General features: G+C 37.9%; 1 protein-coding gene across 1 annotated transcript in view; it reads left to right on the forward strand.

Moving 5' to 3' along the window:
• Positions 1–27,732, forward strand: part of LOC136863663 (rho guanine nucleotide exchange factor 11) — a 673,199-nt gene that overhangs the window by 603,625 nt on the left and 41,842 nt on the right. Inside the window, exons 11-12 of the mRNA XM_068226029.1 lie at positions 2,337–2,441; positions 27,526–27,642. Of these exons, the coding sequence (XP_068082130.1) occupies positions 2,337–2,441; positions 27,526–27,642 (222 nt within the window). The remainder of the gene's footprint in view (positions 1–2,336; positions 2,442–27,525; positions 27,643–27,732) is intronic.

Raw genomic sequence — 27,732 nt, forward strand, 5'->3', positions numbered from 1 at the left:
AATTAGTTGAATTATTTGTATGAGAATATATATACCAAAAAAATCTAAAGATGTTACAAACGTGAAAACTGGTATTTGGTATAAACAAACATGCATTTTGGGGGAATCGACTTGGTAGGTGGGGGGATGAAAACGCAGAGGAATTCCTTATACGAGGATACATACATTTCAAACACTGAAGTTATTACAGTCATGATAATTCGCATTTGGAAAATCTTTTAAAGAAAAGGGTACTGTTTGTTTTTGGAAAATTCACTTAAGTGGGGAGTGTGAAAGGAAGTAGAGAAACTTATATCTCAAAACTGAAGGTTACAGAAATGGAAATTGGTATTTGGAATCTTCTTTATAAATAAAGACGCACTTTTCTGGGTAGGGGAAAACCAACTTAACGGGCGGGGGTGGACTGAAAAAGAGTTGAATTCTTTTAATGAGGATACTTATATCTCAAAAACGGAAGATGTTACAGACATGAAAAATTGTATTTGGAATGTTCTTTCCAAGTAAAGAAACAAGTAATCTTTTGTCTTTGGAAAAACCAGTTAAGGGGCGAATTAATTGAAAAATTATATGAATTCTTTGAATGAGGATAACTATATCTCAAAAACTAGAGATGTTATAGACGTGGAAATTAGTATTTGGAATCTCCTTTAAAAATAAAGAAACACACATTTTTGGAGAGGGGGAATCAACTTGGAGGCGGGGCGGAGGCGGAGGCGGGGGCGGGGGCGGGGCGGTGGCCGGGCAGGGGCGCGGCGGGGGGCATGGCGGGGGCAGTGAAAAAGGGGTTTAATTCCTTTTTATGATGATACATATATATCAAAACTGAAGATGTTACAGTCACGATAATTGACATTTGGAAGCTCCTTTATAAATAAAGAAACACGCATTTTTGGGAAGGGGAAACAACTTAACGGGCTGGGGTGAAAAAGGAGTTGAATTATTTTTATGAGGATACTTATATCTCAAAAACTGAAGATGTTACAGGCATGAACATTTGTATTTGGAATCTTCTTTCAAAGTACCCAAGAAACACGTGTTCTTTTGTCTTCGGAAAATCCACTTAAGGGGTGAATGAATTGAAAAGTTAGTTAAATTCTTTGCATGAGGATACTTATATCTCAAAAACTAAAGACGTTAAAGACGTGAAGATTTGTATTGGAATCTCCTTTAAAAATAAAGAAACACGCATTTGTTTTTTGTTTTTGTTTTTTCGGAAAATCGATGTAAGGAGTGTGGAGTTGAAAATAAGTAAATAAGGAGGTGAAATATGCTTATGATGATACTTTATCTTAAAAACTGGAGCTGGTACAGATGTGAAAGTTGGTATTTTGAATTTCCTATCAAAATAAAGAAATATGTATATTTTTTTTTTCAAAAAGTCCACTTAAGGCGGGAGAGAGGTGGAAAGAAGTGAAGAAGAAGTAGTTGAATTATTCTTATAAGTGTACATTTATCTCAAAAACTGAAGGTGTTGCAGACGTACAGGCATGAAAACTGGTATTTGGAATCTCCTTTAAAAATAATGAAACACTTTTTTTTTTTTTTTTTCGGAAAATACAGTTAAGCGGCTGAAAAGAATTGGAAAAGCAGGTGAATTTTTAAAATGATTACTGGTATATCTACATTATATGTCAAAAACTTAACATGTTGTAGACATGAAACTTGGTAGCCTACTGTATTTGGAATGTCCTTTAAAAATACAGGAACCTGTACCTTTTTGTTTTCGGAGAAGGCGCTTAACAAGGGGTGAAAAGAAGTGAAAAATAGTTTAATTTTTTATGAGGATACTTATATCTTAGAAATTGAAGATGTTACAGACGTGAAAATTGGTATTTGGAATCTCCTTTAAAAATAAAGGAACATGTATTTTTGTTTTCGGAAAATACACTTAGATGAAGGTGAGGGTATGTGAAGGACTGATCAAGGGGTGAATTATCTTTATGAGGATACTTATGTACTGTATATCTCAAAAGCTGAAGATGTTACAGATGTGGGAATAGGTATTTGGAATCTCCTTTAAAAATAAAGAAACATGTATTTATTTTTTCGACTTGAGAGAAGATTATTTCTCACATGTCGCATGGTTGTCTTAGCCCCAGCCAAAAGGTAATACCATAAACATGGTTTACAAAGAATTTCTGGGGTAAATGAAACTCAATTTTGGGTGTTTTTTATACTTTAGTGATTTTCAGATAATGTCTTAGTACAATGCCGACGAACGATTACTTTGATCAAATTACGAAATCCACGCAAGCAAAGCCGCGGTTAACTGCTAGTGTGCATATATTTTTCAAGATGTAAAAACACTATTTATATAATTACCTATATATTTTTAGGTAACCTATGCCTTTTGCAAGGAGTTCATCAGTCTACTACTGGAACATGTGGGACCTGGTGGAGAATTTTCAACAATCGATGTGTTGGTGAAACTCTTCCAGAAGGTAAGTCAGCTTCACAGAACCCGGAATAAATTAACTTTTCAAAATCATTTTGTAGAACTATTGACAAGTGATCTTTTTTCACTTCAAATTTTGAGCAAGTTTCATTGACATTCTGTTTCTTCAAATCATCAGTCACCACTGATTTGCCCTTTTATAAAATTACAAAATCCACGCGAGCAAAGCCGCGGGTAACTGCTAGTGTTACATAAACTACAGGGTTATTCTCCACTCTAAGTATTCTAATCATACATTAACAACATATCCAAAAATATTCAGGATGATGTCTGATCTTTCACTTTAAATATAACTATAGGAAATATGTCCTGTTTTTCTTCAGTAATTCAGTACCTATTTTTCCCTTTGGGGAAAAGATGAAATTTTTAGGGGCTGCCTGGCCAAAGGGGATTCCTGGCCAAGGCAGTTAATGTGTGCTCGGTTCACTTGTAAGGACATGGGGTGGATTCCCCAGGAGGAAGTTGAAAAAATTTAAGAAATGAGATTTTCCATTCCACATGGCCCTGAGATTCACGCAGCCTACACCTAAAATGAGTACCAGTTTAATTCCTGGGGGCAAAGGTGACCAGGCATAGTGCTAACCACTCCAACCCACCAAGTGCAAAGGTTACGGATATGGGAAGCCTTTACCTTCCACCCCTTCCAGGGCCTACACGGCCTGCGGAAATTACTTTTTCAATGATGTGTTTATAACTTATAAAAAGTGTTAAGGTCATAAAAGTCAATAATTGCAGCATTTTTTTTTTTTTTCATTGTAAACTACAGTAGGTAATACATTCTGAAATAAAGGTATGTGTTTTCAACAGTAGTCCAGCCAGGAATTGAAGATGAGGGGGTGGGGGGAGCTTGAAAGGAGGCTTTCGAGTTTAACAGATTCCCATTTTGTTTTCCAGATTTCAAACTCGGCTTTGATTACAGAAACTGAACTTGGTAAATCAATTTTATAAAACATCACTGCTTCTGAAATTTTTTGCCCTAACATTCAATACAAAATTTTGGTACCAACATTTGAAGCAATGTGAACTGTGTTCCTGTGTAATTTGAACCTTTCAGTCAATTCACTTAACATGGAATTTAACAAAGGAATAAACACTGATATACAGTAATATTTCACTTGATCTTTCCATATAGTTTTCTCTATTTTTCTGGTTTCTCACTCGGCTTGGCAATTTTCATAAATCAGCTCCATTGTCTTTGGTAACACCTTCAGCAGACTCAACATTTTGAAATTTTCATATGCATTATCTCTATTTGTCTGTAGAGTTTGCTGGACTGTATTTTCATGTTCCAAACACATAACTGAATCATATCCTATAGATTGCAGTGACATTGACAATGGATATATTAAAGAAAAAAACATTTTCACAATTGACTTAAAGGTCACCACATAACATACTGGCCAATAATTGATGAGCTTTGATGGATTTGTCTTTATCAAAAGTTTCTTATATTCTTAGCAGGCTACTTACAACTGTTGAATAATGTTCCATGGAAATAGTAAGTGCTTCATGTCTGCAACCAAGGAAATTAACATTTTCAATTAGAATCCCATGAACCACCATGTTCCATACAATCGTTGTAGGGTCTGTGAGGTATTTAAACGTTCACTACAGTCAAAGCTATGGTTTACGTCTCCTCTCAATAAATTGGTTGTTTGTTCAGAAGTGCAGAAAGTATTTGTAGCATCTTCAGCAATAACAACTGAATTTCAAATAGATATGACTCTGTACAATTCTGATTGGGCCAAATTTGGCTCATAATTCACACAATTGACATAAGCAGCCTGAGGGTAGGCCTTCTTTAACTCAGCTTGAACTCCTTTAACATTAAAACAGCCGAGGCGGTCAAAATGACCGCTACACATTTTCCAAACTCAATTTTGGCTACAGTTTTTACTGTAGGATATTGAGCTGCAGTGACTTTTCCTGATTAGTGGACAGGAAAATCCATACTAAATAGGTATAATTAATTTTTCATCAATGGATGAGGCATTAGTAACGGGTATACCTAGTACCGCCGGAGCGGTCACTTCGACCGCTGTATTAATTATCATATTAAAATGTATTATAACACATATCTCTCGTAGAGATATAATCATCTACTTATAATTATCCTATCAACAATAGTAATGTTAAAAAGAACAATGGAACTCGGATATATTATGAATTGTACGAGCATTATGACCGCTGCTTCTGCGGTAGTGTTATAATTCGTCAGCTATCAGCTTGTCACTTTACAGTAAAATTTTGTTGTAAACCATCAGTTGCTGAGTCTATTGCATGTCATTCCTGAAGATATGTCTGATGTAGAATGCGGTCCAGATATAAAGGACCTAAAAATAGAAAATGCATACGAAGATTACTACCAGTCAAGTGATAACTCGGAAAACAGTGATTCAGATCACGCTGAAAATTGGATTCTTCAGATTGAAGGCAAGTTGATATTAGTATTATTATAACCATCAGCATAACAAGTTTGGTGAAATTCCTTGATTTATACCGTATTCAAATTATTTATACCGTATTCAAATTATAATGATGCCTCTCTTAGGCTAGGTACTGACGAGTTTTCAATTACTGTATTCTATTACAGCCGTAGACACAGTAACCCGTAAAACATGGTATCATACGGGACGCAACAACCAAGTTAAAAGCCTCCCATTGCCAGATAATGCGCCATTAGGTACTGATGGCGTCAGGGAGTGGACTGTAGCAGATTGGGAAGATGACACCTGGTTGTATTGCTCGCCATACCCCCTTGAAGAAAATCTAGGACTCACTCCATATTCAAAGCGGCATGTTTCTGACGACAGTGGAATGAGTGCATGGCGTCTTTTTATTGATAAATACATATTGAAAATCATAAAGCAATGTACATAAACAGAGGCAAAATGGTAATTATGAGTAACCATGCGTATCGAGAACGAAAATATAATGATTTCAATAGCGGTCAAAATGACTGCATCGGCAGTTCCAGGTATACAATATATTCCGGCGGTTCTAATGTTAAAACCACTACTCGTAATATTCACACAGTCATAGCCTTATCCACAAAGATAATTTAAGTCTATACCATAACCTGACAAGTCTATGATAATAGACCCTGCTAATGCCAAACCTGTTATATTTGTAACTGGATCAAATTTGAAAAGTCTTCATGAACATTCAAATCTCCCCCTTTTTCTATAATGTAACGTACACACACAGAAAACTGTTCAATAACCCCAACATCAGCTGTTTTATTGCGCAGGACTAGAGGCATTTTGCATGGTTTATATTACTTCGTATCTTTCTCAGCATTATTAAAAAGTTTTTGGCATTGTACACAAAGACATGACACACTGTTTACACACATATATATATGTACACAAATGGGGCAAAGCACTGAAAGCAAACAAAGCCCTATAGATTTCACAGGTGTATGTCCAGTTTGTCTAGCCACTGTATGGCCTGTGTAGATGTTACCACAAAGTCCTCCAGTGATCTAAAGTAAGCTCTTCTTGAACATTCTGCTACAGTATGGTGGATGGTTCAAATCACTGCACCAAAGTCACAGTTGGGGCAAGTTCTCACACCCCACATATAAAGTAGCAAGCCACAGTGTCCGTTGTTGATTCAGATTATGTTGAAGGCAACCTAAGTTCTTCATGGGAGATTAAAACTAGCCAGAGGGTACTTGATTTTAAAAAATATTTGCCAAACATTCAGAGCTGCACTGGTGCATAGAAATTTCCATTCCACTGTTCCGTTATAGGTCCCGCTGATGAACATATGTGCCCTCTGAACTGATGGTGATGTTGACTTCAGGCTCCTGAATTCTACAGCAATGTCCTGGTGGACTGGAAGACCTGTGTTTGCATTATATTTCTGTACTCTTAGCAAGTTGTTAAGGCATCTTATTCTCGGAGGCTCAATATGACTCAACACAGGAAACCAAAACAGAGGAGTAGATTTAACAGCGCTGCGGATATATGCATGGTTTGATTCAAAACTACTTTGATCTTTTTAACCTGTGGACTGTTCAGTCATGCCGAAGAGCAGTAGTTTTCTGCAGAGTATACTAACACCATCTCTATTGTTTGCAGATTGGATGCATGAGCTCCCTGAGTTGAACCAGCATGTTTGTGGAACTTGTTGCTCCTTGTCTGTGGTTTAGCAGCACTATTGTTCAGGTATTTCTTGGAAGTCCAAGACTAACTCCAGGGTACTTTGGGTGTGGGTTGTGATGTAATGGTATACAATCAAGTGAGACATTTAAAGTAACATTTGCCTGTCAGTTGTTTAGATGGAAGATTTGGTGGTATTTGTTCTCAGACACCATTTTCTGAAGTATTCACTTAAGGTAGAGAGATCTGCATTAAGAATTCTCTTGATCTGTTTTGTAGAGGAATGCTGATTTACTCTTGCCAGGTCCAGTGGTAGCACATGGATTAAACATCTGGCAATTCACTACTTTGATGAATAATGTATCCAAATTTATTGTTACTTCATGTTTACATAGATGTAAAATTTGCTTAATTAGCAAGGTGACTTTCCTTTGAAGGCACAGGGCTGCAGCTTGAGGAAGTTACCAAAATAATATGAGGTGTAATTAACTTAAGCTGATCCAGTTTTGTCTGATGTTGTTGATGTTGCTGGCAGTGAAAAAGTCCATTACCTTCTAATTAAAATCGCTAATCTATGGACCATCTCCTCGATGAATAACATAGCAAGAGCAGGTAGTCTTTCTTCATCCATTTTACTCGTAAGGAATGTCCTAATCCACTTTAAAGTGAAAAAACATCTTCCTCCTTCAGAAATTGTCATGGGGACAGTAATAATTCATTTCAAAAGTTTCCTTGAGATTGTTCTTTATCAAATAAAACAAGGAGGTCAGCTGCATTGTTCATTTCTTTAAAATCACTTCTTGAGTACAGTAAATCACTTGCAGTTCAGTTTTCAGTTTATTTTTGTCAAGAGAAGGATAGGATTCCATAATATACATAAGACTCTCCTTTTTGGATGGATGGGAAGAGTTGGTGATTAAAGAACATGGAGGCCAGTAAGTGGTTGGGAAAGCTGAACCTCTCTTTGCTATGATTTATAACCACATCACACACATCCTTTGCCACAATGTTCCTAAAGTAATAACCATTTTTGCTTCTTCTTTTCCCTCTGCTATCTTCTTTCACATTTTCGTCCAAAGCGATACTGTCAACATTGTACTGTACCTTACTTTAGAAATTTCAGTTTCAAAGGAGCTTTCTACACATTGCACTGATACAGGGTTAGAAGAATGCTTTTGCAGTTGGTTGTATAGAATGTCCACATGAGGCATAACCCTGTAATAGAACTCCAGCTACAAAGTAAACATTGGCTGTGTATTTTCAGGCACAGTCCATGTGCTTGGTTCATAGTAGCTGCTTGTCTGCTAGTGTCTTCAATTTTTCTCCAAGCATTCCAGTATGACTTCCTTATGCTCATGCTCATGATTTAAAGTTCCATCTCATAGGTGAGCTCTGCGGAAGTCTTCTGCCCACAACCTCATCAAGAATGGCCATTCTCGAAGGAGAATGAGAAAAAAAATGCTGGGATCTCCCCAATAGTGGAACAGAACAATCACACTTCTTTGTTGTGGCTATCAGCCTGGGCCAGAATAAAATTTAATTGATGGGCATAACAAAGCAGACCCAGCCAACAGCTGGAAACTGCAGATGATAATGATGATGATGATGATGATGATGGGCATAACAATGCACAAAGTATACAAATGAGTAGTCTTGTCCTACAATTGTTTGTACTCCAGAGTGTCAGCTGCTCATGATATTGGCACCATTGTATATTTGGGAAATTAATTTTTCTTTGTGTTCTCCAACTACCTCAGCAAAGACCCCTTTTACACAACTGGCTAGTGAGCAGGTATCGTTTCCTGCTGGGTTTAACAAAGTCCAGAACATTTCAACAGGGTTCCCATTAGCTAATATATAGCGAAGTAACCAACTGACTCCGTGAAGACACATCAGGCATCCCATCTGCTATCTGGGAGACAAAGTCTGCAGTAGCTACTTCAGCTAAAGCGTTCTCGCGACACACAAGCAGCACACATTCCAGAATGTCATTTTGAATGTCCTTCAACATACCCTTGAAGACTGTAACACTGTAGTATCCAATGCGAAAGTAAAATTACTGAGTCCTCTGAATATGCCTCTCAAAGCAAGTTCAAATTCACCACAGAACTTCACACAGTCAATGATCTTCGAAAGCACATATCTATTTTCTCTCAATATTCTTTCTGAAAGCACTAGTTAGCTGCTGCCTAAATTCAGTTTTTCCTGGAAATGAAAGATCCAAACATGCACTCTTATGTGCAATAGATGTTTCTTGCTTATTGATCTTTTCTGTTAAATGGCCGAGATCTGATACTCCTGTTGTTGTCCAACTCGTGTCCTTACCCTTAGCAAAAAGCAAGCACGGGAAAAAATTTGCTTCTGAACTATGTGCAGGGAGGGGAGAGGCCTGCCAAGCTGCTTTACTTTGCACTTTTCTTTTATATCAAGTGTTGGAAATTTATTCTCTAGAAGAAACTGACGTATTCATTTTCACACTAATGAATACACAACACACGCATCAAGGAACTGCCAAATGCTGTGATGTTGAATGTCAGATACAATAGAGAACTACATTAAACACTGTCTTGAAAAGATATTCACTATGGTACTGTTCTGGAGGCTAGTTGAACTGATGGGTCAGAAACTTAACACTGCTTCAAGAACGTGTTGGGCAGACTACTCTTACTTATTTCCTTGTCTTGATGTATTTTGCTGTTTACTTTTCGTAAGCACTTCTTACGAATTAGATGTTTACATTAATTACATAAGCTTGGGCTATCTACACTAATGATGCTATAGAGATTGTAGTTACCAAAATATGCTGGATCATTGAGGTTCATTATATCTAAAATGCAAAATCATGAAATTAAAATCCCTTCAAAACTTACCATATATGGCAAATTTTAACCACACGCTTTGAGACAATGCTTTGGCTAACTTCAGGGCTATTCATTGTAGCTCATGTCTAGTGCTGCCTATCAAAAACATGTATCTGGGCTGACATGTCCCCCAAATTCATTTAATTGTATGTTGAGCGTCCCCCAGAATGATAATTATTATCCTTTTACCACTGGTGTCTGTCTCCATAGCATAATGGTTAGCACTATCAGCTGCCATCCTCAGTGGCCTGGGTTCAATTCCTGGTACTGCCAGAAATTTAAGAATGACACGAGGGCTGGTATGTGGTTAAAATGGTACATGCAGCTCACCTCCATTGGGGGTGTGCCTGAAAAGAGCTACACCACCTCAAGATGATGACACAATTTACTTTACCACCAGCTGCATTCATCTGGCAACATGTGCTCATTAAAAATCATTCTACACATCATGTAAATATCTACCTGCTCCAAATTTATGAAAATTAAGTATCACCCTATACCGTTTATTCAGCTAGTTGAATTGAGATCTAATTTGCATTTCTAGCAAATGTATCTACAACATATTTCATTTAAACAATCTCAACATGTTTTATGGGTACTGTTTATCCCAACGTGAAAATTAAGGTTCATAATTTATTATTAGGTTTTTAATTTTAATCCTAAAGGTCATGAAAGTAAGTTGATGACTAGATATCATTTACCACATGGAAAATTCATAAATAAAATTAAGTTCAATGCCACACATGAGTGTACTAAAATTCATAAATCACTCTCAAAATTATTTAATTAATTAATTAGTTATTGAAGAGGCCATGATTATTTGTCACATTATTTTTATGTAACAACATTGCAATTGAAATCTTAAAGTTTGATGATTGCTATTATCATACAGTTTACCATAGGATTACAGCAGACATTCACTATCCTACCATCACCTAAATAAAGATAGAAGTGGAAAGAATACTAAATGACGGTACTTCTAAATAATAAAATATATTACTTCTACAAGGATGACTGTACTATATTCTACTGAAATGAAGGAAGAAATTTTTTTAAAGTACTTAAATCGTGTAGATGGGAGTCGATTATTCAACCTACTCGTTCATTTCTTCGGATGCTCCACATTATATTTTAGGCCGCGTATCTGTTTAAGCACGCATATTGAGGTTTAAGTCCCTCACTGGAGGCCTCTGCAGGGTTGAATATTCTACTCTTGAGATTAGCATGGTGATCCATTGATGTTCCTGCAGAATGTTGTCCTCGTAGTTGTGAGTTTCTTCTTTTATGAGCTGAAACTAATAAAACATTTTAGAATGTGCTTCAACCAGTTTATACCATGTTAATTCCTGCATCATGGATAATACTTAACTCGTATCACAAACAAAGCAAATGTAAGTTGCAGTGAGCAAGTAGTAGTAATGAGCAGTGTAATGACAAAATCAGAATGCTATCAGTATGAAAATGGTAGCTAACTGCACTTGGCTTATATCATATCATATCCTGGAGAGGTGTATTTAGCTGATATTCCCGCATTGGATATCGCACTCAGTCTTAGCGATCATTGGTGCATCGCTCTTGCAGTCAAAAGTTTGTGAATAAACTGGGCGTGTATATTGTCCATGAGGCTACACTTGGCCATGTGATACAGTTCCCTGCTTGCTGCTAGCACAATAAAATTAATAAAACTGTGTCCACACATGGCTCCATCTCCACCTACAAATACATCACATGGTCAAGGTTAAACCAGCATATTTTACCAGTTCTAGGACACAAGTGGCTCTCTGCTGGCTAGTGAGACTGATGTCTCAGTGCGTGTAATTAGAAAAAGGAAGGCTTGCACTCGCCTGTACTTGAAAAACGCTCTCTTTCTGTGGGAGAGAGAACAGGCTAGGCACGAGGCACTTGACCGAAGATCTAGGTCGCTAGGAGGGACTTAAGAAGTCATCTCAACACATGAAACAGTATATCTCCGTAAGTTCCCTGTAGATCCACTGATACCAACATACAGTCTTCAGTTGTTTTTAATAATAATAATAATAATAATAATAATAATAATAATAATAATAATAATAATAATAATAATAACAATAACAACCGAAGTTCTGAAATACATGATGGATATTTATGAGTCAGGATTCATATGAATCAGTGGAATTTATGCTGAACTATAATGCCAAGATGTATCTTACATAATTAATAAAACACTAACTGCGCAGTGTACGAGGGTGCAGCCAAATTGGAAACAGATGTTGAGTTCTGACAATGCGAGGGAAGTCTAGGATCCCCCATGGCTTAGCACCACCCCCTGAAAAATATATGATGATGCTTTGGAGATTGTAGACAAACCTACGATGCGATCAGAATGAAAATCGATCAGTAAAAAGAAGAATATTCAAGCTTTAATTTGATACCTCAAGCAATGTCGAGAACCCCTTATTAACGGACCAATGTTTGGCAAATAGGCGTGGTTCACCCCTAATCCGTGCGCCAGGCCGGTCCGTCCATAAAAAGACAGAGCTTTGAAGCCGATTGTGGTATTCTTTCATATTCATTCGCACTTTATGCCGTGTTTGATTGTCTCTCATAGTTGTGATTCAGTCTTTATACAGTATGCAGTTGTGACTCAGTAATTAGTTGTGATTTGTTGTGAAATAAATCATATTCTCAGTGAATTGATCATAATGTGTAGTGTGCATATAATTTGAGGCTAGTGAATTTATAAATACTGTAATAATATTGATTTGTGCAGATTACGTGTCAAAACGTCATGAAGCAGTGAATTTGGTTACTCTTGTGAAGTGTAATGCTATGTGCGAAAGCACGTAAATGATATATGTGAGTGCAGTTTGATTTTATTATAATACGCACGTAATGTAACTGAGCGCACAGGTCAGATAAAGCGAGGAAAGTGATATAGGAGAATTTATAACTTTGTAACAGTACACTCAGAGAGTAAACTTGATGAAAGAATGAGCGGCTTGTTTACCGTGTCAATAGAGTGGGCAGCGTCTGCTAGGTACCCTCAAATACAGTGGGTAGCCTATCTTACCATTAGCCAGTGCCGTGAATTAGGCGGATTAAAAATCACTAACACGTAAAATGTTCAGATAATTAAACATTGTGTATGCAGTGACTGTGACCAGATGAACGTGTGTAGCTTCAGGGAAATGATAGCTGTGAACAATCGAGATAAGCAAATGTGTAGCGTCGATACTGGGCTACAGGATAATACCGTTACTGGACTAGTGTACTCGAGTCCACAGGTAGCTCTAGTCGCAACGAGTTATAATGTGTGACATAAACTAACGCATTTACAACAAATCAGTTTCCTCACTTGCATATTTGAACCAGCGAGATCGTCGGACCCAGAAGGAGCCTTTGAGCAGTTTGCCTTGTGTTCACCTCTACGCAGCAGAGAACTTCCAGAACAAGGATCCAATCAACATGCAGGTGATCCATCAGCGGGCGAACCTGGGACTCCACACCATTGAAGCCATCACGATATCAGCCTAAACTCATGGTTGTACCTGCCTGATGACAGCTGGTCGCAATGCTGAAGTGACGAGTACATTTCAAATTTTAGGCATGAAAGTTGTGATCACAGATATAACTGTAAAAAATTAACTTTGAATGTCAGTACTTCAGAATACAAATAATTGTTACGCTGTTTCAAAGGTATGGTAATATTTTAGCTTATTATATTTTTATAGGGAAATCTTCTTCATCGTTTGGATAACCATTTATTCCATTCATGATTAGGGAAATGTAGTGCATGACGTATTCATAAGACCCTAGAATTAATTGCATGTGAAGTGACATAATGTAAAGTGGCTAATATTCATTAGAATGTTTCCAGCCATCATCAATTTATAAGTCGATATGAGTCGTCTAAAAGTTCTCATGTTATTTATCTTGAACTTCACACGTAATATAGGAAATCCTTCCAATCTGTAATTTGAAGACTGCGGGACCAAATGATGCAGATATGACAGCGGGGTGTGAATCATGTGTTATTTAGATCACGAGTGTTATAGTGAATTTTAGTCCCGAAGGGTAGACTCTTCTCTTTAAGCATGCATGTGTTTGAGATACCGAGAAGGAGAGTGGAGCTTACCTTGCAGGTTATTGTCCTAAATGTTGCGATGGTAGATGAAAATGTGAATTTTCCCAAATGACTGTGTATTAAGTGCGATGTGGAATGCCGCACCATGAAAATGATAATTGAGGGTAGATAAGGACCAGAATATGATATTGATGCTGATAGAATCCAGTGATTTAAATAAGTGAAATAATTTTCTGCAATAATAATAATAATAATAATAATAATAATAATAATAATAATAATAATAATAATAATAATAGAAGAAGAAGAAGCGGGGACTGCTCTGTTACGCCTGGGGAACGAGAGTGAAAGGCGGCCATGAGCCGGCCTTCCTGATAGATTTATGGCTTGCTGATGAGGCGAAGAGCCTGAGCGGAGTTTTGCTTTATCACTTCTCGGGACTGTAATGCAGGCTCTTCACTCTGCCTTTCTACGATATAACGATCACATGCAACAATTCAGAGATTACCACCGTCGTGTAAACTCAAGATTTCATTAGATGAGAGAATTCCTCCCATAGGGAATTGCAGGTAGTACATTCCGCATGTCAGAAGAGCTTGGGTTCATTTCCAGGCGGCAGTGAGGGCTATGCTCACTGTCGGTGACCGTAGATAGACTATTCCATCTATTATTCGTCTTGTAAATATGAAGTATATTGTTCCATGTATTTTCTTTCAGTGTGTGTTAATATTTATGCCGTATATTGTGTTGGTTGTTGTTTCGCTATATGTGTTGTTCTACAGGAAGCAACGTTGTTTTGAAATAATGTATTGTCAAATAGTGCTTAGTGATATCCCGATGAAACAAGCGTCATGTATGATTTGATACTTCATAAGATAGTTGGATGGTTTGCTAAGGTAATGCTGTGATACAACTTTCATATGTCTTGAAATGCGCTCAAGAAAGCTTTGTTATACACCTCAGTCAACATGATATTAGGTCATCACAACTCATAATTTGGAATGTATAAATTCATGATGTAAAGATAATGAACCATTTCGAGATATGCCTTTATTTAATTATATTTGTTTAAAGTGCTATAGTGTGTTATATAATGAGTGTCTTCGAGTGTTAAGTGGTCCAAAAGGGGCCGCCCTTTCGATATTATAAATTTATGGAGTGAAAAATGTGACTAAGGAATAAAGTGAAAGACATTAACTCGCTCAATATATATATATATATATATATACTAGCTGATGTACCCGTGCTTCGCCACGGAATTCTACATTGTATACAGAATTCTAGGTTAGGTAGTGTACACGTTGTGAGCAAGATTATATTAAATTGCATAGCTCTTAACGACACCCTAGAAACGCGACGGGGAAGTCACCAAACATATTTTCTCATATGAAGACTGAGTTAGGGAATTTTCACTGTAATGGCAGGCCCGCTTGCCTCCCAGGGCAAAAACGATGCCCTTTTACTAATGTGTTTCCTAGGAGTACCCGATGAGTCGGAAAATATCAATTCACTACACTGCCGGCGGAAAAATCAATCTGACTTGGAGGCAAATTTTTCCTCCGAGCCAGAGGGGAAACCCCCTCTTCACTGCTAATTTGGAATAAAATGAATGTAGAACTTAATAAAAGTGAAGAGAAGGAAGATTTTCTTAAGAAACGGCTCATTTCAGGGTTGAATTTTGAGTTATTTAGTGAATTGTGGTGCTATAATTTGGAATAGGCATAAATTGTTATTCTAGACCGCGCCATACTACTACTACTACTACTACTACTACTACTACTACTACTACTACTACTACTACTACTACTACTACTACTACTACTACTACTAAGTGAGCCTCTGTCTTAAGTATGCACACTGCTCGCTCAAAACAGCGCGTCAGAGTAGGGATCGAATAGCTGGAATACTATGATGAACCAGTGTGTTACGTACCAGCTGTATCAGAAAGTGTATGAACCAGAGGAACGGCATGTTAAAGAAGAAAATGTTCTAACTCCCCGGCTATTTACCACCAATATTCAGTCAGGCTGTTATACTCGGTACGCAGCAGTAATCCCATCTATCGGAGTTGAGAGGCAGCATAAGTGACAAAGAACATCACAACAAACAATGGTCAATGTAATGTTATTGTTGATCAATGTTATGTGTTTTCGATATTGTAGGCTATCACATTTAGTTTTCTTCCGACTCTGAAATACCACTTGGAACGGTAAAACTGAATAAAAGATAAATGATCAGAAATTGTATTCTCTATAACATTTGTTATGTAATAGGTACATATCGATAGGACAAATAACATAGGTATTTCAAAATTACCTTTTAGGCGCCTTCCCCTAAACTACAATTTCATCAAGGATGAATAAAATTGTTTATAGCTTAGACTATAGTTTATTATTCCCGACTCTATATACCGATTATCATTAAATTCTGCTAACCCATTTTCTCGTGGCTCGGCATTGATATGGACTTAGCAAAAAAATACAAATTCATTAATATCTTATCATAGCCGGTACGGTAAAAATGGCATAAAAGACATAAATGGCCGGAAATTTAATTCTATATAACTTTGGTTATGTAGTATTTATCGATATTACCACTAATAATATAAATATTTGAGAATTAAATTTTAGGTCTTCCACTAACCTACCATTTCACTCAGCGCGAATAAAATTATTTATAGCTTAGATTCTAGTGGCTCATTCTCCGGCTTTGCATACCGGTACCAATTTTCAATGAGAGAGGACTACTAATAACGTAAGTATTCAAAAATTAAATTTTATGCCTTCCCCTAAACTACCATTTCACTCAGCGTGAATAAAATTATTTAAAGCCTAGATTGAAGTGACTTTACCCCCGACTTTGCATACCGATTTTCATTCAATTCTCTTTAGCCGTTTTCTAGTGATGCGTGTTCATATAGACAGACAGACATACATACATTATCACTATAGACTGTTATGCCTTTCAGAGTTCAGTCTGTAAGCCTCTGTGAATTTACTAAACGTCGCCACAATCCTCGATTTGCAACTAGTGTTGTGGCCTCAATTAGTTCTATACCTCTTATCTTTAAATCTTTAGAAACCGAGTCTAACAATCATCGTCTTCGTCTCCCTCTACTTCTCTTACCATTCATAGCAGAGTCCATTATTCTCTTAGGTAACCTATCCTCCTCCATTCGCCTCACATGACCCCACCACCAGAGCCGGTTTATGCGTACAGCTTCATCCATCGAGTTCATTCCTAAATTAGCCTTTATCTCCTCATTCTGAGTACCCTCCTGCCATTGTTCCCACCTGCTTGTACCAGGAATCATTCTTGGTACTTTCATGTCTGTTACTTCTAACTTATGAATAAGATATCCTGAGTCCACCCAGCTTTCGCTCCCGTAAAGCAAAGTTGGTCTGAAAACAGACCGATGTAAAGGATAGTTTCGTCTGGGAGCTGATTTCCTTCTTAGAGAATACTGCTGATCGCAACTGCGAGCTCAATGCATTAGCTTTACTACACCTTGATTCAATCTCACTTACTATATTACCATCCTGGGAGAACACACAACCTAAATACTTGAAATTATCGACCTGTTCTAGCTTTGTTCCACCAATCTGGCATTCAATTCTGTTGAATTTCTTACCTACTGACATCAACTTAGTCTTCGAGAGGCTAATTTTCATACCATACTCATTGCACCTATTTTCAAGTTCCAAGATATTAGACTGCAGGCTTTCGGTACAGTCTGCCATTAAAACCAAGTCGTCAGCATAGGCCAAACTGCTTACTACATTTCCACTTAACTGAATCCCTCCCTGCCATTTTATACCTTTCAGCAGATGATCCATGTAAACTACAAACAGCAAAGGTGAAAGATTACAGCCTTGTCTAACCCCTGTAAGTACCCTGAACCAAGAACTCATTCTACCATCAATTCTCACTGAAGCCCAATTGTCAACATAAATGCCTTTGATTGATTTTAATAATCTACCTTTAATTCCATAGTCCCCCAGTATAGTGAACATCTTTTCCCTCGGTACCCTGTCATATGCTTTCTCTAGATCTACAAAACATAAACACAACTCCCTATTCCTCTCGTAGCATTTTTCAATTACCTGGCGCATACTGAAAATCTGATCCTGACAGCCCCTCTGTGGTCTGAAACCACACTGGTTTTCATCCAACTTCCTCTCAACGACTGATCGCACCCTCCCTTCCAAAATGCCAGTGAATACTTTGCCTGGTATACTAATCAATGAGATACCTCGATAGTTGTTGCAATCCTTCCTGTTCCCTTGCTTATAGGTAGGTGCAGTTACTGCTTTTGTCCAATCTGAAGGTACCTTACCAACACTCCACGCTAATTTTACTACTCTATGAAGCCATTTCACCCCTTCTTTCCCACTATACTTCACAATTTCAGGCCTAAGTTAATCTATTCCTGCTGCCTTATGACAATGGAGTTTATTTACCATCCTTTCCACTTCCCTAAGCATAATTTCACCAACATCATTTTCCTGCTCCCCATTAGCTTGGCTGTTTGCAACACCACCAGGATGATTTCCTCTTATATTGAGAAGATGTTCAAAATATTCCCTCCACCTCTCCAGTGATTCCCTGGGATCTATTATGAGTTCACCTGAATTACTCAAAACACTGTTCATTTCCTTTTTCCCTCCGTTCCTAAGATTCTTTATTACTGTCCAGAAAGGTTTCCCTGCTGCTTGACCTAGCCTTTCCAGGTTATTACCAAAATCTTCCCATGACTTCTTTTTGGATTCAACAACTATTTTTTTTGCTGTGTTTCTTTCATCCACGTACAAATCCCTGTCTGTCTCGGCCCTTGTTTGGAGCCATTTCTGATAAGCCTTCTTTTTACATTTACAGGCTGCTCTCACTTCATCATTTCACCAAGATGTTTGCCTTTTCCCATCTTTACACACAGTTGTTCCTAGGCATTTCCTTGCTGTTTCTACTACAGCATCCCTGTATGCCACCCATTCACTTTCTATATCCTCAACCTGCTTACTGTCTACTGTTCGAAACTTCTCACTAATCATATCCATGTACTTCTGTCTTATTTCCTCGTACTGGAGATTTTCTACCCTTATTCGTTTGCAGACAGATTTCACTTTCTCTACCCTAGGCCTAGAGATGCCTGGTTCACTACAGATCAGATAGTGGACTGTATCATCAAAAAATCTGTGAAAAACTCGTACATTCCTAACAGATATCCTGAATTCAAAGTCTGTTAAGATATAGTCTATTATGGATCTGGTACCCCTAGCCTCCCATGTGTAGCGGTGAATAGCCTTATGCTTGAAGAATATATTCGTAACAGCTAAACCCATACTAGCACAGAAATCCAGCAAACGCTTCCCATTCCCATTAGCTTCCATATCTTCCTCATATTTACCAATCGCCCTTTCGTATCCTTCAGTTCTTTTCCCAACTCTCGCATTGAAATCGCCCATTAACACTATTCTATCCTTGCTGTTGACCCTGACCACGATGTCACTCAATGCTTCATAAAACTTTTCAACTTCATCCTCATCTGCACCCTCACATGGTGAATAAACGGACACAATTCTTGTCCTAATTCCTCCAACTGACAAATCTACCCACATTGGGTAAGATGGCGTCAGCGAAGGATGTAAGTGAAGATAGCTCCCGGTTCTCTTGCGAAATAATCAGGAATAAGTGTGGTGTAAACAGGAAGCGAGTGAAGAATGGTATCCAGTGTGAAAAGTGTTTAATTTGGTACCATTGAAAAGCAGCAGGAAGTGATCAAATTACTGGGGAGGTGTTAAAGGCAATGGGGTGGTACATAGTGCCTTATTTAAAATTTCTCTTTGACTATGTCATAAATAATAGTGTAATACCAAAGGAATGGAAGGAATTTATAATAATAGCAATTCATAAAGGAAAGGGTGATAAAAGGAAACCAGAGAACTACAGACCAATCAGCCTGACCAGTATAGTTTGTAAAATACTGGAGAGATTAATATCAAAGTACAACAGAGGGATATGTGATGATAAAAATTGGTTCATGAGGAGCCAGTATGGATTTAGAAAGAAATTTTCTTGTGAGGCACAACTGGTGGGATTTCAGCAGGACATATCAGACCAATTGGATTCAGGAGGTCAGTTAGATTGCATAGCCATAGATCTTTCCAAAGCCTTTGATAGAGTGGAACATGGAATATTATTAAAGAAATTGGAGGGAGTATGATTGGACGTAAGGGCTACTCGTTGGGTAAAAACATTTCTAAATTCAAGGGTTCAGAAAGTCAAAGTAAGAAATAACGTATTGCAGGAAGAGAAAATTTGGAAGGGAATTGCACAGGGTAGTATAATCGGTCCATTACTTTTCTTAATATACGTAAATGATTTAGGGAATAATATAACATCAAAAATAAGATTGTATGCAGATGACATAATTGTTTATAGGGAAATAAATACCATTGAGGATTGTTCAGAATTACAAAGGGAAATTGAAAGTATCCAACAATGGGTTGAAGAGAATAATATGAAGGTTAATGGAGGCAAATCAACTGTTACAACATTTACAAACAGGAGTTTTAAAACTGAATTTGAATATACTTTGGATGGGGTAGTTATCCCAAAAGATGGCAAGTGCAAATACTTACATGTAAGATTTGAAAGTAATTTGCACTGGAAGGGTCATGTGGATGACATTGTTGGGAAAGCATACAGATCGTTACATGTCATAATGAGGGTACTTAAAGGATGCAACAAAGAATTAAAAGAGAAAAGTTACCTAAGTATGGTTCATCCATTGTTGGAATATGCAAACAGTGTTTGGGATCCTCACCAAGAATATCTAATAAAAGAAATAGATAGTGTGCAGAGGAAAGCAGCAAGATTTGTAACAGGGGATTTCAGGAGAAAGAGTAGTGTATCAGATATGTTAAAGGAACTAGGGTGGGAAACTTTAAGTAAGAGAAGGGAGAAAACTAGACTTATAGGATTATATAGAGGATATACAGGAGAAGCAGCATGGGGAGATATCCGTGAGAGGCTTCAGTTGGAAAACAATTATATCGGCAGGACTGACCACAAATATAAAATTAGAAGGAATTTTGGCAGAAGCGATTGGGGTAAATTTTCATTCATTGGGAAGGGTGTGAAGGAGTGGAACAGTTTACCAGGGGTAGTGTTTGATCCTTTTCCAAAATCTGTACAGATATTCAAGAAGAGAATAAACAGCAACAGAGAAAATAAATTAAATGTTAGAGGGCATTCGACCAGTGCAGGTTAATATAAATTAAAAATGTGTGTGAATAAATTAATTCCATCCCCTGGTCTAAGGAGTTGGACAGCCAAAGTAGGGGACTGCCTGTAGGGGTGAAGTACAGTGGGGACTTCGAGGACCCTGGGACCGCTACGGTAGCTGTGAAGGCCCTTCAGGAACTCTGAAAAGTGGTGGCAAAAGGGGCTCTGGTTAAGACGCAGCAGGTCGTTATGCTACATAGGTTCCAGAATGGGTAAAGAAAAGAAAAAAAAGTAAATAAATGCAATGTAAATTTTAATCTTATACCAGTTGTATAGTATCATTTGAAGTAATTCCACATACTGTATACCAGTTGATTATATTTGTAAGTAGTACAGGAGATATTATAAGTAGAATTTTGTAAACAATATAAATTTATTAAGGATGAGCTGTGTGTTTAATAGAAAAAATTGTTAGCGTAAATTGTATAATATTGTATTATAGGAAAATTTTCTTTTCTTGTTAATTTAATATTTAGTGCTTGACAATAATGTATTTTAGTGTACCATTTGCCACCAAGGTAGACACCTAATTTGCAAATAAAGAGATTTTTGATTTTTTTGACATCATTCGCTCATTTACGTGCCTAACAGAAACTATGTTGCATGCAATGGTATTTGTGATAAAGAGCCCTACACCAGACTCTGCCCTTCCCTTTCTAACACCCGTCAAGTACACTTTATAACCTCCTATCTCTTCCTCATTATCTCCCCTTACCCGAATATCACTTACTCCTAGCACATCCAGATGCATCCTCTTTGCTGACTCAGCCAGTTCTACCTTCTTTCTTCCATAAGCCCCATTAATACTGATAGCTCCCCATCGAATTCCATTTCATTCACCAAGTTGTTTCCAAGGAGCCCCTCGCCTGTCAAATGGGAGTAGGACTCCATTACTCCCATAGGTCCGAGGCTTGTTTAAAATGTTCTGAGCTCGGTAAATTCATGAAGCAGGATGCTACCCTACTTGCACATAGTCCAAGTGAGGATCTCTCCTCTAACGGGTTATGGACCATCCGTGAATTGTATAGTCCTAGGCGCCTGAGCACAAGGAGGGCCATGACTCAGAATATGCCCACTCCCATTCCATAGCAACTGGTATCCCGACACTCAGGACCACTTACTAGGCCACTCAGCCGTTGCCCATGGTTCCCAAAATTACGGAAAAGTGAAAAGTGCATTTCCTTGTTACTGTGGACATGACCGATACAGAAATATGATTCTTTTCAAATTCTGAGCAATGAACAGACAAAACTCTTATTTTATATATATAAATACTAGCTGATGTACCCGTGCTTCACTAAGGGATTCTCAGAAAGACTGATTTTGTGGTTTTCCTAACTGAAGTCAGCATCCGTCATTACAAAAACTTCAGTAGGAATGTAGCGATAAAAAGCAATGTTATCTTATAAAAAACTCAATCAAATGAAAAGCTGCACATTTTCTCACCTTTAACAAGCAATATTACGGTGCCAATCTAACAGTCCAAAGTTCCAGAGTTGGAATGACCAGACCGCAGACAGCCGTGAACACTTCTCTGTCATTATTCCGTTAAATATGCACACTTCCCAGTCCAATCAGTGACTCAGAGTAGGGATTGAATAGCTCGAATGCTATGATGAACCAGTGTGTTACGTACCAGTAGTATCAGAAATGAAATGGCGTATGGCTTTTAGTGCCGGGAGTGTCCAAGGACATGTTCGGCTTGCCAGGTGCAGGTCTTTTGATTTGACGCCCGTAGGCAAACAACGCATCGAGAAGGATGAAATAATGATGAAGACAACACATACACCCAGCCCCCTTGCCAGCGAAATTAACCAATGATGGTTAAAATTCCCCACCCTGCCAGGAATCAAACCCGGGATCCCTGTGACCAAAGGCCAGCATGCTAACCAATTAGCCATGGAGCCGGACAGTAGCATCGTAAAATTTATGAAACAGAGGAATGGCATGCTAAAGAAGAAAGTTACCTAACTCCCCAGCTACTTCCCGCCAAAATTTAGGTAGACTGTTACACTCATATGACTGGGCAAGTTGGCCGTGTGGTTAGCGGCGCGCAACTGTGAGCTTGCATCTGGGAGGTAGTGGATTCGAATCCTACTGTTGGCAGCCTTGAAGATGTTATTCTGTGGATTCCCATTTTCACATCAGGCAAATACTGGGGCTATACCTTAACTAAGGCCGAGGCCGCTTCCTTCACACTCATAGCCCTTTCCTATCCCATCGTCGCCATAAGACCGAATTGTGTCGGTGCGATGTAAGGCAAATTTTAAAATAACACAGTACTCGGTATGCAGCAGTAATTCTATATATCGGAGATGAGTGGCAACAGAGACAAAGCACATCACAACAAACAATGGTCAATGTAATGTTATTGTTGATCAATTTTGTGAGCATGCTATATTGTCTTTACAATTATTTATAGCTTAGAGTGTAGTTCCTTATTCTCTGACTTTACATATGGATTTTCATTAAATCCTATCTACCCATTTTCTCATGACTCAGCGCTGATAACGACTTGGTAACAAAAATCCAAATTCATGAATATCTCCGATCATAGCCAGTATGGTAACAATGTATAAGACATAAGTGATCTGAAATGTAATACTATATAACATTAGTTATGTAGTGTTTATCGATACGACCACTAATAACATAATTATTTGGGAATTACATTTTAGGCCTACCCCTAAACTACCATTTCCATTGCCTATATTACAGCAACTTATTCCCCGACTTTACATACCGATTTTCATTAAGATAGGACCATGAATAACATAAATATTTGAGAATTCCATTGTAGGCCTTCCCCTAAACTACAATTTTTCCCAGCGTGAATACAATTATTATGGCCTAGATTGTAGCAAATTATTCTTCGACTTCCCCTACGGATTTTTGATAAGATAAGACCATTAAAAACAAATATTTGAGATTTAAATTTTAGGCCTTCCCCTAAGCTACCATTTCACTGAGCGTGAGTAAAATTATTTATAGCCTAGATTATAGCGACTTTTCCTTGACTTTGTATACCGATTTTCATTCAGATATGACCAATAATAATATATTTGAGAATAAAATGTTAGGCCTTCCCCTAAACTACCATTTCCGTCAGCGTGAATTAAATTATTTATGGCCTACATTGTAGTGACTTATTACCTGTCTTCGTATACTGATTTTCATTAAATTCTCTTCAGCCGTTTTCTCGTGATGCGTGTACATACATACATACATACATACATACATACATACAGATAGACAGACAGACAGAAATTACGGAAAAGTAAAAAGTGCATTTTCTCGTTACTGTGGGCACGACTGATACAGATATACCATCCTTTTTAAATTCTGAGCAATGTACAGACAAAACTCTTATTTTATATATATAGATATTCTCGTATGCGGAAATTACATGGGATATATTTCGCATAGATTTTTGACATGTGCTTTCTTTTTTTTATTAAAGATTGTGTTTTAAAAGTATAGGACAAGTCTTCTCATTTAGTAGTGAAGTCGTATTCCTCTCATAATTAAGATTCCACTACTTTAGAAATAATTAATTTAGTGCCTACTTTCCAGACAGACCATTGACCCATATGCTCTCGAGCTCAGCCGCACATGTCACTCAAGTAGGAGTGATGGGACTTCGATGCCGGGGTTACTTCCGAAGGCCCCATCTGAAATAATCCATTCAGCCATTGCAAGTGAGAATTACAATAAATCATTATGCCCTGGAGAGGTGCAGTATGTATGTACTTATATATGTAAAGAAATATTTAAATATAAGTATATCTACCCCAAGTCCCATTTCCTGATACAGGGTTGGAGATGAGTGAGGTGAATTTATGGCTTGTTTGTACAGCCAGATGCCTTTCCTGGCTTCAACCTCAATTGTGGAGCTAACGAAGATGAAATGAATGATGGTGAATAAAACTGGGGAAGGAGGTGGAAGGAATCGGTTACAGGCTATGAATAGGAACAGTCCCGGTATTTGCCAGGAAGTGAAAATGGGAAACCACAGAAAACCGTTCTCAGGACAGTCAGTGGTGAGGTTCGAACCTGCTTGTCTCTCGAATACAGAGCTTGGTCCCATAGCCATAGCATGTAAAATCGTGTGGCCATGTGATTTAATCACTCTAGTTAATGGGGATATATTCTGATTATATTCAGTATATATTTACAGGGTTTCCGATATTAACTAAGACCAAAAGCATGGTGTTTGTACTATGCACTACAGCAGTTTCCTCACGTGTGGCTGCTCTGCTTTAAGCGTGAACAATCTTATTTGAAATTTTACCTTATAAAAGATGCTGGAAGTGTCGTCCTTCCTGGGTTATACAGGCATTGTATCTGGTAACTACATTATGGCTGATGTGAGTGAATTCTGCCACTGTAGTGTTTCTGATTTAATTAATTATGTTTTCTTTCAGTTCCTCCAATATGTGAGGATTTGTTTGATACACTTTGGAATCATAATGAAAATAGTGTACACACATATATATTTCAATAGGACATGCACACATTGGTAGTACAAGTGGTAGCCATCAGAGAGTGTACCTGCAGCAAAAGAAAAGATGGCTGACCATCTGTCTGTTTGGGAGTGAGCACAGAATGCTGCACGCTCTGAAGGGTGGAATTATCTTCTTCTTGTTCAGAAATGGTGGTATACAGTGAAGGGAAGCTATGACACAATCCATCCAGAGACAATATTGAATTGTCACGCAAAGTTAAGGAGGCAGGATGAAGTGGCCACCCATCCATATACTGATCGAAGGAAAATGTGCCAATTGTATGGGGAATGTTCAACTGCTGCTCAGCTAAATCAACACATCATGCAGCTTGCATAAACAGGCTCTCAAGGTACATGATATGAAGATGTTAAAAGAAGAATTGTATTTCTGCCCATGGAAACTCCATCATGAGCGGGAGCTGACACCAGAAGACAGCAACTGTGACTGCAAAATGGAGCATGGGGAATTGTTGTCAGGATTGCATGAGGATTGGTCTCAACTGTTTCAAAACATCCAGAGAAGAGATGAGGCCATATCCTATATTAGCAGTTTCATCACTCAGCACACATTTGCCGCTAGTGGGCAGCATACAATCCGGAAATGATGGTGGAAAAGATGTAAAATCATCCAAACGTGACTGTGTGGTGTGGAATTGTGGCCACAAATGTCATCAGCCCATATCTTCTGCATGTCTTCATGAATTCTGGATGCTGCATTCAGAGGCTTGATTATTGCATATGGCCCACGTTATCTGCCTGAGCAAACATCGATAATCTTGCTTTTGTATAAGATGGGGCACAACCACACTTTGCAAATGCCATACTTCCATATTTAGATGAGACATTTCCGGGACGGTGCCTACCTCACAAATGGCCTGCAAGAAATACAGATCTCTCACCCTGTTACTTTTTCTCTTCTCTGGCTGACCAAAAAATGAGGAGTGCCATACAAAACTTACACACTGGGAGAATTGGAAGCATGGATTCAGGACATTATCAATATTGTCTCGTATAACTTCTTACAGAAGTTTGTCCTGGCAACAGAGATATGAGCATTGCTGGGTAAACAATTCTTTATTCAGCCAGCCCTTGTGGTGAACATTGTATCTTGTATATGGTTGGTTGGTTAGTTTATACATTAAGTGGACTTGGCAGACTGATATGTAGTGACACCTTCTAGCTGAGTGAGAAAATTAATGGGAAAATACATTGCTCCTCACTTCCCTGGTATGTTTCTTCAGTTACATCTGAGCTTTCTATTAAAGCTGAGGGTGTAGATGTTGATGATCCAAACAGCCTTTGGGCAAAGGATTTAATGTACATTAATAGGTCAAATGTTCTGTACAGGGTGGTCAGAAATGTGAACAGGGCATATGAGCATTAGGGAGTTGGTCATGTTGATAAATGATTTGAAAGAAATAATTCATTATCTTGCACCACTGTCATTTTATCAGCTGCTGAAGTTAGCCAATCAGATCGCATTGCAGGCAAATTCAAATGGGTTTTGGACGGCGGTGTTGCTAAATCTGCACGTAACTTAAGAACGGCTTGAGAGCCTTAGCGAGAAATCAGCATCAAACACAAACACAGTGATGGTTTCAGCCAGTGTCACCGTAGCGTACTTGCTTTGAAGCAATTCTGACAGTTCAGAGGTCTGTATTCAAATCCCTCATCTGGTGAAGTTTTATTCTTTGACTGGTGCTGTCATGCCGGTCTTAAGTCATGTACAGATTTAGCAACAATGTTGCCCAAAACGCATTTGAATTTGCCCGCAAAGCAATCTAATTGGCTAAATTAAGCAGCTAATAAAATAACAACGGTGCAATATATCGAGCTATTTCTTTCAAATTATTTATCAGCATGGCCAATCCTCTAACGCTCATATACCCAGTTTACGTTGTTTCCAACCACCCTGTATAAAACATTAACATCATCATCAACTTCATCATAATTATTAAAGACTTCGTTGCTGCAACCGTAAATTTTGGTCTTGAGCTAGAGCTTTCTACTCAGCATATGACTTGCAATTCTTTCTATTCAGTAAATTATTACAATAGACTCTTTTGGTTTTCTTCTTCCTCTCTTCTCAGCCACTCTTCTTTTAAACATGTTACCAAGGAAGTCTGCTGAATCTCACAATGTGATCAATGAACCCTAACTTCGTACTGAACACAAAGTCAAACCTTTTGAACATGCAATTGGAACAGTAATAACATCCATAAGATCAAGAATATTATTTTTGTATTTTCCAGAGTTCTGAAGCAGACTCCGTGTCTCAGGCATACCACTGTTATGCTCTCAACTATATCAATGCATTAAACTATCTGGAAACCTTAAGGAGACACATTGAATTCTGTGAATTTGAAAAGGTAAGTACTTTCCTTGTAGAACGTGCACTTAAATTATCAATAATAATAATAATAATAATAATACTGTTATTTGTTTTACGTCCCACTAAC

This window comes from Anabrus simplex, chromosome 2, assembly GCF_040414725.1.
Source record: "Anabrus simplex isolate iqAnaSimp1 chromosome 2, ASM4041472v1, whole genome shotgun sequence".
Lineage (NCBI taxonomy): Eukaryota > Metazoa > Arthropoda > Insecta > Orthoptera > Tettigoniidae > Anabrus > Anabrus simplex.